The sequence below is a fragment of the Tachypleus tridentatus genome, chromosome 12 (genome assembly GCF_004210375.1).
Source record: "Tachypleus tridentatus isolate NWPU-2018 chromosome 12, ASM421037v1, whole genome shotgun sequence".
Lineage (NCBI taxonomy): Eukaryota > Metazoa > Arthropoda > Merostomata > Xiphosura > Limulidae > Tachypleus > Tachypleus tridentatus.
The window spans coordinates 25,329,534-25,345,333 of NC_134836.1; the positions used below are offsets into that span (position 1 = coordinate 25,329,534).

The following is a 15,800-nucleotide window of genomic DNA, read 5'->3' on the forward strand; positions in this document are numbered from 1 at the left end:
CATCGTGAGAATCCCGACATTTGTTTCTGCATAACCTAATAGTTTCTCAGCTGTTCACATTAAACTAATTTGTTTTATTCTTTGTATTATTTACTTAAAATTATTTTGTGAGCTATTATTATTGATTTAAAGTAGTAGAGATGACATAAAAGGACAGTCGATAGCAAAACATAGACTACATTTTTTTTTGTTTTTCTTATCTATTCATTATGTATTATTAGAAAAATGACTAAAATGTAAAATTTCAAAACTTTAAGGGTAGGTAAGGTTAAATAAATTAGGTAATATAAATAAACATAATGATAATTATTATTATTATGCCTCTCGATTCCATGAAGGAACATAGGGCCTCAATCGCTTGCGGATTCATTAACAGGCTGGTTTTTTAAGTGAGTAGATTGTTAGCCTACCGCACAATCTCCAACCAAGAGGAGAAACCTTACCCGTCCCCAATTTTGCAGTGTAAAACTAGAGGGAAGGCAGCTAGTCATCACCATCCACCGCCAACTATTGGGCTACTCTTTTACCAACGAATCGTGGGATTGACCGTAACATTATAACGCCCCCACGGCTGAAAGGGCGAGCATGTTTAGCGCGACTGGGATGCGAACCCGCGACCCTCGGATTACGAGTCGCACGCCTAACGCGCTCGGCCATGCCGGGCACATAATGATAATAATTACAATATTTTTCTACGAGGTACATTCGCTTCGACTAACTTCTCACAAGAAGCGCGAGGTTAATATAACAAGTTTGGTTAGTCGTAACTTTTGTTTCATGTTATCGCATATTTTTACACATCTTATGATGAGGATTTTTAAAATCACAGCCGAAATGCAATAAGACCACAAAGTTTCATTATAAACAGTTTGTCATATAAGATTAAAAAGTTTTGTAAATAAATGTTATTTCCTGTTACAATTTGAAGCTATTCTAGAAAAAGAAGATAATAATTTTGACTTATTTTGTATTTTTTACTGTGGTAATGAGGTCGATCAAATTGAGCTAGTTTTTATTAAGCCAGAATAAAACGAGTAACAGATAAAATATGAAGATTTACAGTAAAATGAGAGAGTTGAACTGATAGTCCGAGTGGCGTTCCTCACCGCTTGAGGACCTATCACAACTATGCCACGATTAATGCAGCCCAACAATAATAGTGTTGTCTAGAGATAGCGGTGGAGGTAAAATATAGTAGATGGAACGAAATCAACTTAACAAATGTCAGATTTAGTTGCCGGTTATTAGTTGCAATTCTTTATTGGAATATATCTTGTACATTATTGTCCAAGATGTAAAGAACAATAATTAATATTTTACTGAACTATTAATTTGTTTTTTTAGTTAACGCGCGTCTGTATCACAAGTGTTTTTATAGTAATAAGTGGATTAGTTGTGGTAGATGTCGCTGTTACATTGATACGCGCAGAAAATTGTTTTGAAATAGAAAGTTTGTTCGGGTTTTGGTGTAATATTGGTAATTTATAAGAAGAAATATGGTTGCTATTTTCTGTTTTTTGTGTGGGTATTAATGTTTCCAAATCATATAAGTATAATGTCATGCCATTGTAATAATTATTGTATATAGTTTGACGAATTTAAAAAAGTCTGGGACTTACTGACGTAGTTAGTTCTGTTACTTCGAAGTTTGTCTTAACTATTTTAGCAAACATCTGCTCTATAACATGTGGTTAATAATGAGTTTCTTGCAGTTTTAGGATCCCGCTGGTTATTCGTTTTTCATATTATATTATTTCTACTAGCCTAAACATTACTAATAGTTACTATTACTAGGCTCTTGTCAACTATGGTGATTGTTCTATTTTTAACATATGCTTTACTAAAGATAAACTGTTGAAGCTTTGTCACGCAATAACAGACTAAAAGTCAAATTTCTTTTTGCAGACCTTTTACCTAGTTCTAATGTATTTTACTGGGAAATTAAAGGACTTTAACTAATGACGGCAAATACCTTTTTGCCATCCTGAAGGTTTAATGGAATCTTGGAATTCTAATTGCAGAAATCCTAAAATCTTGGTTGAGATTTTAAGTCTTATTTATTTACATTCCATTTTATCTTAATTCAAAATAAACTAGCTACATTCCTTGTTTATCTAAAATGATTAATCTTTTTCAGTTTTGTATCTCCGAATGGCAAGTATGGGTATTAACATGTTTACTATTAAAGCAGAAAACAAGTTTTTGACCTTCCTAGATTGCCTTTGGTTAACCTGAAGATGACCTAGGAAGGTTGAAACATTCTTTTCTGCTTTCATAGTAAACCTGTTAATACCCATACCAGCCATTCTGAGATACATTTTTAGTTCAAGAACTTTTTCAGTTTTGTCATGTTTTTAAGATTTGTAGCCAGTAAGTGGTGTGTGTTGTAATTGTCAGAATAAGGTATGAAAAGAAATATGTTGGCAAATATCAGTTTAGTTTGAATAGACTAGATGTATAAAGGAACTTTCTAATAAAGAATAAAAACATACCTCTAAAGTGAGGAATTTTTAATGTTTTTTTTCTATCTCACAAACAAAATTTTGGAAATTTTCTAAGCTAAAATAAAGATGTTCTTAATCATTTTATACCAACTTTTTAAAAGCCAGACTAGGTACTTGTTATTTAGTATCACAATTAATTAAAAATAAAAGGAATTTTTGAAAAATGGAAGTGAACTTTCAAAAGTAAATTTAATTTGCTTTGTTTAAATAAATATTTGCTCAAGCCGTGTGTTTCATTACTTACCAAAATGTTTAAACACTGGCAATTTAGGGGAAAAATAGCTTTTGGTTATTACATAAAACTGAGGAATAGATTAATCCACATTTGTGTTAAAGAACGTTGTATTATTACATTTTATGATGTATTACTGTGCTTTTGTTGCCATTTTTGTTTTTATTACCATTTAATTAAGACTGTGATAAAGACTTAATAGCATTCTGTTGAAGTCTGTTAAAACTACATGTTCATGTGTACAGTATATAAACCAGCTCATAATGACATGTATGGTAATGTTAGGTCCTAAAGAGTATTTTATAAACAAGTGAAAGAAAATAATAAAAATATTAGAATGTTTTTTTTTTTAATGTTAATAGTGGAAAAGTTTCTTTGAGCATGTTAGAAATGTTTGTTCCAGGTGTATTTAACTTGGATACTCATTAACCTGTATATTGATTTATTTGTACAGTATATCAGAGTTACTGCTTAGAGAGTCAGATGTAGTTCTTTTTAATTTGAACTTTGCATAAGTAACAACTAAGCAATCTAAATATTCAATTCTTCTACATATTTTGATATGCTTGGTGAAGTCTGATGGCAAGCAATAAGTTGATAACTGGGTTCGTAATTTTAAGCACAAATTAGTATGTTGGCAACCTTTCTTCTGAAGCATTGATGTGGAGTAGTTAATAATTATTTGTTGATAAAGAATTTATAAATTTTATATCATACTATGTATTATCCACAATTAATTGTTGTGAAATATGGAAGAATAGTTTAGGAAATATGATTACTTAAAGTTGCTAACTAAAGAATTTTAAACCTTTGAAGATCATACATATTTGTTATGTTTAAGCTATTTTTTAATAGGATATTAATCAGTCTTTTGTCATATGTGTAAGGTTAGAAGTTTTAATATTTCATTTGACTGGCAGAAGGAAAATTTAAATATAAAAACATTTTAAGTTCTGATTTGATTTTGCAATGTTAAAATATTAATTCATGCCAGGAAATATGTGTATGTTGTAATATTTTATAAAAGTAATATTTGACTTTGGTGGCCAAAATTTTATCTAATGCAATAAATTTATAATTTTTATATGTTAGCTACTTTTGTGAATACTTTTTTCTGATGAAGCAAGTTTCCATATACATCTTTTGTGGGGAACATCTTGGAATATTGCAGAGTTTTACTTTGGCATCCACAATTCATTTGATGAAAGGTTTTCATTTGGTGGTTTCTGTAGAAAGGCCTGTTTATCTGGTCTCTGTGTTCTCTGGACATTACACTTATGTATTTTTTATGTTTCATAAAAGAAATGGTTTCTGCAAGGTTGTAAAAATGAACTACATTAAAGTGTTCAAGAAGAACTGATGAAGGTTAATCCTGCAATGTTGGAAGATAGTTAGGTATGAACTGGACACTTTTGGTGTAACTTATGATGCACATGTTTAAATAGTGATTGTATGCTTTAAAAAACATTCTTATGTATACAACAAACTGCGTGTCTTCATGTGATACAACTTTTTTTTTTCTTGGTTAAAGTTTTCAGAGTGTTGCCAGAAATCTTGAAGACTAGGTATTGCAATTCATTGTAGATTTTCAGTTGAGTTTTACTGATACAAAAACAAGTCTGGATTCCAGAAAAAACAAGTTGTGATAAGCTTACAAAACTCTGGGTTATTAAATCAGCATATCAAATAGACAGCAAGGATATGCTGATATTTAAATATATTGTTTCTAAATTTTGAAAAAGTATTTGATCATAGGGAATAATTTTTAAGGGAATCTTTAATAAAATGTTATGATGTGACCATTTAAAATGGCTGATAACATAACAATGGAAAAATTGTTGTAAAGTCATATTTTTCCTAAAATTAGTAATTGCCATTTAAACTGACCTTATTGATTGTAAATCTGTGACTTTCTCAACAAGTTGTGTGTTTTGACATGCTACCAGAACTCCAACAGAAGTGTGGGTCAAATGCAGTGTGTGGTGAAAGAGACTGTTCCTGAGTCAACATTGAGAACTGTAGCTCTCCAACAAAACTTCAATGTTAAGAAACGTTTGGATGCTGTTCTTCAAGACAATGGTGAATCTGAGAAATACAATTAATTTGTTTAAAATTTTAAGAATTTCTTCATAGTAAATTTATTTATCATGTGTAAAAATTAATAGGTGATTTTACTCTCACTAGATAATACATCTGAATGAAAGGGATTAGTAATTTCAAATTTTCAAATTCAGCACCTGTAAGATATTCATTTCTCCTTGTAATTATCAAATTATTTTAGCTGTTAAGAATCAGTTTTGTGATTTATCTGTTATAGTTTCTAAACATAAGTTGTAATATAAGATAAGTAGTTTTTAAATCTGCTGTAGTTTTATATCTTGAAGAGTTGTGTTTGAACCACATGATAATATAATTGTTGTTGCTTTATCTATTGAGTCTATTTTCCTTTTACACTATGTTAATTGAATGTCACTTTTTAACATAAATATTTTTCATACTGTTATAAATTTAATTTTCAAAAACAGTTTTAAACTTCCAATACAATACGTAACCTTGACTCATATAGTTTTCCAAGAATGCAAATGTTTTGCTTGTCACTAGCTTTGAGACTCCCACTTACTCTTGTGTTGCCATTTGATATTGCTATGTTGTTGCATGGAAATGATTATACAAGCACCCTTCTCCAGTAAGAGCTCAACACTGACTCCATTTATATTGATTTTTCAATCATAATTTCTCTGTTCAGCACTCATCCTTTAAATGTTTTTATTGTGTGAAATTTTTGAACAATAACATTTTATTGAAGTATCCATAAAATTAGTTGTGCAAAATCAAATTTTGCTTTTATTTTCATACAATTCTGTCTCTTCAGATTTTGTATGTTATTTTTTTACATTATGAATAACACAGAAATGTCCGTTTTCATGCTATCTAGGGTTGAACACCAGGATTTTGTTCACTCTATACTGACTGCACAAATGACATTGGTCACTTTTTTGTTTGTTGGGACATAATGGATGTTGTCAGTGGATGGTATAGTCTTGTATGTGCTCTGGCATTTTAACAGGCTTTGACATGCACTTCTGTAGTTCTCATCTGTGAGAAAGATGTTTAGCTGCCCCCTTTTTTTTTGAGCCACTTAAGTTTGCAAAGAATTCTTAACAGTGCAGCTGTTAACCTACTCCAAAATACTGTGTTTTTCTTTTCAGGTAAGTTACCTACCTTCCCTCTCTTCCATTTCTTCACTTTCATTTGGTCCCTTTAAATTTTTTTTCCCTCTTAATACATGAGTCCATCCTGGAAAGAGAAAAATGCTTTGATATACAGTTGAGCTGAAACCCTTTTCTCAGACTTCCAATACTTCCATCTGCAACTTGAAGTTTCATTCCATTGTCTTCTGTTAGTCTTTCTTGTGTTCAGTGTCCTGACGTTTTTTTTTACTTTTGCTATCTCTATATTATTTCTCCTCCATTAATCTCCATTTGGAAACAATCCATTGTTTCCCTGAAAAGTTTTTGGCAAGCACTCTTTCTCTTCTTACTTGGCTTTTTTCCACCTTTCTTGGTTACTCAATTGCTGGGATTTGTTGAGGAGAGATGCTTTTCTTTTTCAAGTATGTTTATCTCCCCCACATCTCAGGAACCTTTGGCTTATTTCCTCTACCAGTGTATTTTTGGGGTACCTGATTTTTGAAATTAAAGGCTGATATTGCATGCCATGATTTTTCCTTGTCTCATCATTCCAAAGTTGCTACTTTTGCAATTACTATCTCCCTCTTTTTCATTTCCTGTTTTTCTCTCCTATCTGTGGACACATCACAGATAGCCCATTGTTTAGTATTGGACTTAACTACAAAGAAACAGAGCTTATCATTTCATTTAGATATGAACTGTAAATCCTGATTGTTCAAACACCATCTGGCTCAGAGCTTGTGGTTTTCTTCTTTTTTAGAATCTTCAAGTTCTAATGAACCTGCAGTACATGAAAACTGGCAATGTAGAAATAGACAAAGTATGTTACTCTCATAAGAACTTAGTACTTTACTTGAATAAACCATTTCATTTAGCCTTAGAAAGCCTCAAAATTAGACCATGTTTTGCTATTAAGTTAAACTGTCAAATCCAGTTGTTTTATTCATCTAAAACTGACTTGTGATATGTACTCTAATATTAAAGGAATATGCTTTTAGCTATTAGGTTTATTTTTTAGTTGTAACTTCTGTCCTGACATCATAATTGTACAGCAGGTAATTATTCTTTTATTTGGACTTGGTCATTTTGGTCAGCTTTGCAACTACCACATAACCTTGAAACTATAAAATAACTTTTAATGTAACAACTGTACCTTGCTCAAAAATGTTTGGCAGACTTCTGATAAACATTACAAGTTATTTGTACACACACCATATTTTTAATTAGATAATTTTACTGAATATTTGTCTATGAATTTAATAAGTTAAAATCCAGTTCAAACTATGGCTTGTCTCAAGTGCACGGTTATTTTTGTGTTGATAATAAAAATACTTTCATTTATCTTACAGTTTTCAAATTCATTACATAATTCCTCAAACCTCCTAAATGAATATCAGAAGTTTTCTCAATAAAGTTTTATATTTTCTCTAACCTATTAATATATAGCTTCAGTCCATTTGACTGACCTTTTAACCACCACCAAAGGACAAAAGCAAATCTAAATTACTTGTTTTTATTTCTAGAATAACTGCAAACTGTAACAGAAAATTACAATTGTTTGTCCTTAAGAATCTCAAGCATGGAACAGTTTACATGGTTTTATTTAATTTTGTTTTATTGCTCTTTGAACAGTTTATAACTGCCAATCATTGGTAGCAAAGTTGTAAATACTTCATGAAGTAAAACAAAGTACTGAATTATGTAATGTATTTGCAGCTTGCTTGCATACTTTGCTAAAAATATAATCTTACCTTTTCCCCCTCTTTTACACTTTTGTATGTAACTTAACAAGTTTCTAATTTTTATGCCTACAAATTGTAATGGAAAACTACAGTTGTTTATCCTAAACAGCTTAAAGCTTATAACAGTATACATCTGTTTATACTCAAATTTTGTTGTTTTTCTCTTTGATCTGTGTATAACTAAAAATCCCTCCACACAAGTTGTAAATCACTAGATGAATGTATAGCTCAAATAACTACTCAATTACTTAATGCATGAACTTCTTGTGAGCATGCCACTGAGGAATTATTATTTTTCATTATCTTCCCTAATCTAACTTAATTAGTTATATTTTTATGTTTTAGCTACTTTTATATTAATGTACAAAGTAAAGCCTACTTTTTTTATACTACTGGTTCAAGTTCACTATATAATTTTTATTTAATTAAATAATGCACCTAAGACACAGTATAATAACACACACAAAGCAAACATTGTCTTGTAACTAATATAATTTACGTAGCTTTCTAACTTTGCAATAAGAGCCATTAAAAATTTAGCTAAGCCTGTTAATTTGAATACCATGAGCAATCATTTTAAACTGTTGGTGAAACAGTCAATACCTTGTATAGGAAACAATGTAATATAGTATGTCAGTAAGTACAATAAGCATTTTATTGTGCTGCCTTGTGCTTAACTTGGAACATACTGCAGGGTGTTTGGAAAGTCACTGTGCACTTATATGTGTATATGATTACAAAACTGCACAGTGACTTTCTGAACACCCTGTATTAGTTATAAATAATATAGTATAAAACATCAGAGTTAACTGTAGGAAACTTGGGAAAGAAAGGATGTGACAGGTAGGTCTGATTTTCTCGTTTATGGCTGTGTAAACAAATAAGATTGAAGGCTATAAAAATTATGTTTCATCTTGTATCTATGTTATGATGAGTAACTTGTTAAATTTTGTACTTCTCAGAAGGGTGTTAAATTGTAATTTCTTTTTAGACAATTTGTGCTACTATACTGAAAGTGAAAAAAATTGTTTTGATGCAGTGAAAGGTGCAATCTTTGTGCAAAAAATTGCATTTTTTACTTACTTTTACCAGAGTGAAATTCTAGAGAATAAATGTCCTGATTGCCATATTAGATTGATTTAAACATTTTTTTAAACAGTGCTTCTATGGGCCAAGCATCCAAGATTTAGGTGTATGGCATACCTTAATATATAACATCATTCCAGAATGAACTGAAGCTCTACTTTTAGGTTAAACTAAAATTCCACAGAAAGTTTTATGAAAAAAATTCCATATTTAGTGATTATCACAAGCTTTTGACTCCCATAGTACACAATATTAAACTTAGAAGATGTATGTTTGGTTTGGCTAAGATTAAGCATAGTTTGTTGTGTTCTTTGTTGGCTCTTTGTCCCATTCTTTGTTTTTAGAGTTAGATACAAAGGCCTTGACCTTGGTATCAACTTGTTCAATGTTATTCTACTACTTTCAGTCTAGCTTGCTTACTGTAAAGCTGGACAGATTGTACTGTAGGTTATAACTGAAATTCAGACTTCAGTTGATGAAAGTGTCATCTAGTTTCAAAAGCTTGTTCTCCAATCTCTAATCTCTCTTTCACTTCTTCATATGTCATCGTCTAACATAGTAGTGCAAGTATAATGTTTCTTCAAATACATTTTTATGGCAGAGCTTGTTGCACATTGGCAGATGGGAATTTGTCATATTTTTTACAAATGTCATTTTCAGTCACATTCATAAGACCATCTGAATCTCCTGAGAGTAACAGGTGCAAAGAATCCTTAATACAGGCATGCAGAACACAAGAAGTTGATTGTTCTTGTTGAGAGAGCTAAAACTTGATGCATTTCATTGAGCTTCTTCATTTGAAAAGTTTGGTATCCCTGTGGATTCAATACAAGAGAACTGCTAAACTGAATAGATGTCATTCCTGCACTCTGTTGGAGTACTAAAACAACATCTTGAATGCCTTGGTTTCACACTTGAGTTTCTAGATGATTTGTGTTGTTTCTTTGTCACAAAATGCAAAGGATCCTCAGAAATATTTTTAGATATTTCATATTCACTCCTCTCCAATAGAATAGCATAATCCATCCTTCGTTTTTTCTGTCTTTTGCATTTACCTTTGTTACCATTTTGACCTATGTGTCTTAATTGTTTCATCCATACTGACAGCAGGGGCATTTCCTATAAGTACTGCACTTACAAGTCATTTTCTTCTTTTCCTGTATTAGCGTTGCTTTATCAATGGAAGATCAGCACAGTTACTCACTGAATATGAGTAGTATGTCAATATCTGTTTTGTGGCCAGCTGTGGATCTGGTTTTTGTAAAATACTAAAAAAATCTCCTGCTTTTTGTCCAATCAGGTTTTGGTAAAAGTATTAACCAATAAGCACACGATCTGGAACAACTGGGAAAATTATGCTCTGCAAAATTCTGGCTGCCTGGTCTGTGGAAACACTGTTTAATACTTTCTTATAATATAAAGGACTTAAAACTTTTATAACATTAAACCTTTATGAAAGTAACTATCTTTATGCCAAGTTTGTTCATACGTGAAGGTAGTAAAGTAGTTTAATTAAATATTGAGTGTAACTCTTAAAGGTTGTAACATGCACACTTTGACCAACTTATAGCAAGAGGGTTTTAAATAAAACCTTTTGAAAGAAATTATATCTTAAATAATAATAACATTTTAATTATTAACCATGTTTTGATGCCAAATTTATTGGCATATGTATAATAAAGTAGTTTGATAAAATTTTGAATGTTACCAAATTGAAAGAAAAAAGGGAGTGTGTGACATGCATAATTTTATTTACCTGTATACAGTGTTAACAATAAAGAAAATACAGATTCAAACAACAGTCTTAAGCTGTGATATATTTTTGCTATTGTTTAGCCTACAAATTTATATTTTAAATTTCTGATTCTGACTTGCAAATACAGTTGTTACGTGTGTATTTGTTAACCCTCTCTATGAGTAGGTCAGAGTGTGTATAACTTCAAGATTTAAATAAGCTACTATTTTATCAACATGTTGAAATAAACCTGGCATTAAAGCAGTTAATAAATCAAGGTTTAATATCATTAAAGTTTTAATTTCTTAATTTTATAAAGAAATATTTAACTCTTCAGCCTCTCATAGTATGAGATTTGTGACATTTATTATCCAGGTTCTCTCCCTTCTATAATTTATTTACCACTCTATGAAGTATGGAATTTAGCTTAAATTATGTATTATAATATAGATATTACTAAGTCAGTCTATTTTTATAGTCTTTAAGCTTCTTTGTTTATAGTGTCATAAAGTAGAAAATCAGATTCACTTGCAATACCCACGTCTCAAATTGCAAGTAATCTTTTCTGATATTTTGTATAATTTATAAACAATAGAATGGCAAATTTTTAATCTGTCGAATGGCATATAATGCAATGTTGTTTTCTGTACAGATAATTTTCAGTTAAAGTAAACATTTAGTGTACTAGTACCTATATTGTAGGAAAGATAGACTTAAACTTCATCTGGAACTGACAGAAAACAAAAACAGATGCAAATGTATGTTCTATATTTCTTATTTCTCATGTACATTTTTTGTTTATTTTTATAAAAGTACTCGGATAAAAAATTAAACTTATGTTAGATTGGTTAAAATGATAATGGTAATTATTCATGAAATATACTTTAGAGCAGCTTGTGCATTGTGTCATTCATCATAGTAACATGAGTTGTCATTTACTGAGTGACTTACCAACTGTGAGATTATTTTTTAGACATAGTTCAAAGGACAATAGACAGTGAAATTAAGTATAAACAATGAAGATTTCTGTTACAATTTGTAGTCATTCTAGAAATAAGTAAAGGGTAATTCAGATTTATTTTGCAGTTTTTATGATGTCTGTGAGATCAGTAAGGTGTACAGTGTGTGTAAAGAGGTTAGGTATAGAAAATAATAAAGTAAAATATGATTTACTGAAAAAAAGTTTATTTAGTTTTTGTTTTTACACAAATGAAGTTTCATAATTTCAAAACTTTAAATCCATATATTCATGGACAAATCTGTTGGAAAAATACTTGAACAAAATATCAGATTTTTTGTGTACAAAAGACTTTTAAAGTTTGCTGAAAGCTTTCTAAATTTCCTGAAGAAACATATTAAAAGTGTATTATGGGAATTTACAGTTGAAAGGTTGAGCACTTCAGTCAATCTCATATGCAAAAAATAAATTTGTAGTCGTTGGTAGTTTTATAATATGCATACAGTTCCTAGTGCCTTTTATTTTACTCTTTTTATAATATTTAAAAGATGTGTGTCAGTGTGGTTATCTAACCTTATTTTATTGTTAAACAGAACTGTTTATGTACTGATTCAGGTTTGAACAGTTGTTTTGTGAGAAGAAAGGAGGGTTCCTAACAGTTAGCCATGTTTTTTTTCTTTTATCTTCTTGGGGCTGCTGCTTATTTTGTACTATGCTGGGACTGCATGTAGTCATCATGATTACCTCTGACATCATTTGATTCAATGGCAATTGTAAGGTAAGAAATAGAGATTAGTGAAGATTCTGATTTCTGTGAATCAGACCAAGAGCTCACTGAATCATTAAGCGGTGAGTTGGTTACTGAATCATGCACTTCTGACAGTGGTCTTAGAGATATGCAATGTTTGGATATGTATGGTTCAGATGATATTTGGAAAGAAAACTTATTAGGAGGAAAACTATCTTCGTCTGTAAAAACTTGTTCAGCATCTGATTTTAAATATTTATTTTTAGCAAGTGTGCCATTTTCTCATCAGGTATACAGTATTTCAGATTTCCCAAGTATGTTCAATTCAGGTGAAGGTCATTATAAGAATGCTCAAACTGTTCATAATTCACCCTCACCCCTGCAGCTGATATCTCATTTGTCTTGTAATGCAAGTCAGGAAGATACAACTCCAAGTGTCATGAATATGAAAAATGTGCTACCACTTTCCATATCTTCACCCAAAACATTTGAAAGTGAAGATATCAATTTACCAGCAAAAGACTTTAGTTATCAAGAAAGTTCAAGGTCTCTTTTGGTCACTAATCATCATCCTGAGACTGAAGGAAGTACAGGATCAAGTTTGTTTCTCCCAGTTAGCCATGATCTCAAGTTTGAAGGAAGTGCTGGATCAGCTTCAGTTCTTCCAGTTAGCCATGATCTTGAGTCAGAAGAAAGTACAGAATCAGCTTCAGTTCCTTCATGTACTGAAGGAAATGCAGACTTAGTTTGGCCCCTTTCATCTTTTCAACATCTTGGGACTAAGAGTGATACAGGATGTTTCTTAGATCAGCTAGCGAGACAATATCTAGATACGAAAAAAAGTACGGGATCAGAGTTGGATCTTGTGTCTAACCAAAATCTTGAGATTATAGGAAGTGGAGGATGTATCTCAGATTTAGCTAGCCACAATTTTGAGACTGAAGAAAGCACCGGATGTTTCTTAGATCAGTTATCTAGCCAAAAGTTTGAGAATGAAATAAGCACTGGATGTTTCTTAGATCAGTTAGCTAACCAAAGTTTCAAGAGTGAAAAAAATACTGGATGTTTTCTAGACCAGATAGCTAACCAACATCTTGAGACTGAAAGAAGTATAGGATGTTTCTTAGATCAGTTAGCTAGTCAACATCTTGACACTGAAGGAAATGCTGGATGTTTGTTGAATGAACAGCTTGACCAACATTCTAAGATTGAAGAAACTCCTTTTGTTGAGTGTTCTAGCCAAAATGTTTTGTCAGGAGATAGGTTATATGACCAATATATTTGGAATGAGCAAGATGATTTCAAGAGAGAGTTTAAATACCCAGAAACTAATGTACAGGAAGATGTAAAAAGTAACACACTTCCTTCTTCAGAAATTAATAAAGTTCAAAAAAATTCTTCAGGAAAAAATTTACAGACCATTGTGACAAATAATGCTTCTGCAGCAGATATTTGTGGTTGTGATGAATGCAATGTGTGTGCTTTATGCAAAACAAAGGACTGGACTAAATTTCAGGAAGAGCATTCACATTGTAACACAAATGCAGATCTTTTATTACATAATAAAAATTGTAAGGATGATAGCATGATTCAACTCCCTCCTATGTCAGAGTGTTCATTTCCATCCACATTGGAATTAAATACATGCTCTGTCTTCGCTGGTAAGAACACTAATATGTTCAACAAGGTATTGGACTCGGATGAATTATTTGAAAAGCCTCCTAAACAATTATTACCTGACTGTAGTGGGCTGAATATGTATCAGTCTGGCAAAAGTGTTGCATCAAACAAATCATTTGGTGAAAATGGTAATAAGTTTATAATTGAGGAAGATATCATTGATCTTGCACTAGCATTAAAAAAAGAAAGGAAAACTTCATTGCCTAAAAGGTTTGAAAGTCAGAGAAATGACAAGGACTTAGTAAAAAGCATTGAAGAAAGAATCAGCTCTCCTTCAGACTTAAATATTGAAGAATATAGTTGTCAGAGTTATCATTGTTTGGATTCTCTGCTGTGTTGTGATTTTGAAGCTACACTTCGACCTCCAACACTGAAAGCTGATCCTTCAATGTTTGCATGTACCCTTTATCTTGGAAAAGGTTTCAGTCAATTTACAAAACCATACAGTCATCAAGAGTTGCTGAAGGAAGTGACAAACTACAGAAGAGTAATTCTGGATTCATTTGAAGCCAATGGAAACTCAGGTTAGCACTCAACATCTGGTTCAATTTCTTGCCTTCGAAAGTTAAATGTGGACTATTTATCTCTAAAGATAATAATTTATGATGAAATATGCAGAAATAAAAAAGTTTCATAGAATATTCATGCATTAGTTGATTATTTATTTTTAACTTAAAATTAATTTTCTAGTGGGCCGACTTAAGGACCTTTTCCAAAAATTTTAGTTTTTCATTTATTATGATTATGTGCATAAAATTTTCGTACGTAATAACTGAAGTCTAAATGGATTTAAAACTATTGTTACATTCTCTTATATCAGTTCTTCTGAGCAATAACTTATGTAACACCAACATTTTATGTTAACTGTCATTATATGTTATTTTGAATATTTTTTGGTAGAATTATAGTTTGGCCATAAACATAGAATGCTCATAATACATAATGGTAAATTCCAAACCGAAATGTAGGATTTATAATCCCCTTCTTCCAATATTCCCTCTGTATGCAAACGTTTTCATGATGCTTGCCACAAGCCTTCCTTTTGTAATAGCATATTCCAACACATCTCTCATGCAAGCCATCATGTGCTATTTATTAACTAGTAATGTCATGGTGTGCACACATGACATGTGACTTCTCCTACACTCCTGTACTGAGGTTTCATGTATCATTTGGCAGCACTAATGTTTGGAAAAAATTGTTTATCTATTTATTGCTGCATCTTTGACTTTGTTTTCCTCATAAAGTGGTTCATTTTCAACTATTTATGTTCATCAACTAATTTTTCAAATTTATCAGTTCAAGTTGCTTTATTTCAGCACTTGTGTTTTGTGAAATTCTTCTGTGCAAATGTATTCTGAAGTTAACCACACCACTTTGGGGGTTATATTAGGGCCTAGCATTTATTGCATAACTCAAGTGTATGCACCCTGATGTATTTCTCTGCTGTTGTGTGTCAGAAGGTTGAACTTTCTAGGATCCAACCTTTCTCCTGATACTTTGCCTCAGCTTCTACTGTAACTACTGAGCCTTTGCTGGCTGATGAGGACTTTCTTTTTTCACCACCCAAGTTTGTCAGTCATTCCTGTTTTCAACCTAGTGGTTTTCCTAGGCCTAATTTGGTATTCTTAAATTTTTTTCAGGTTTGTGTTCTTTATTCTTGTTACCTATTTCCTTTCACCTTGTCCTAAGTTATTACATGTACTATTTTCCACATTTCATTTTTCACTAATATTTGGGTTATTGTTATTTTGTTTACCTTGCATTTCCATGGGGAGGTTCTCTTGCCCCCTTGGCCTTTTGATCACTTTGTCCTTTCTTATCATCTTGTGATCTACAGAGGGTAAGATTCTGAATCTACTGTTACTCTTCCTCTTAACCTTTACTAGTTTATTTCTTCCTTACATTGCCTGTCAGAGGATCT

General features: G+C 31.5%; 1 protein-coding gene across 10 annotated transcripts in view; it reads left to right on the plus strand.

Annotated features, from left to right (window-relative positions):
• Positions 1-1,178: 1,178 nt before the first annotated feature.
• Positions 1,179-15,800, plus strand: part of LOC143235255 (uncharacterized) — a 36,017-nt gene continuing 21,395 nt past the window's right edge. For 2 of the 10 annotated variants that reach the window (XM_076473223.1, XM_076473224.1), the window contains exons 1-3: positions 1,182-1,521; positions 3,829-4,815; positions 12,064-14,400. In XM_076473223.1, the coding sequence (XP_076329338.1) occupies positions 12,345-14,400 (2,056 nt within the window). In that variant the 5' untranslated portion in view covers positions 1,182-1,521; positions 3,829-4,815; positions 12,064-12,344. Of the gene's footprint in view, positions 1,522-3,828; positions 4,816-6,687; positions 14,401-15,800 lie in introns of those variants that run through there. The other 8 variants (XM_076473225.1, XM_076473215.1, XM_076473220.1 and 5 more) reach the window with 8 other exon arrangements.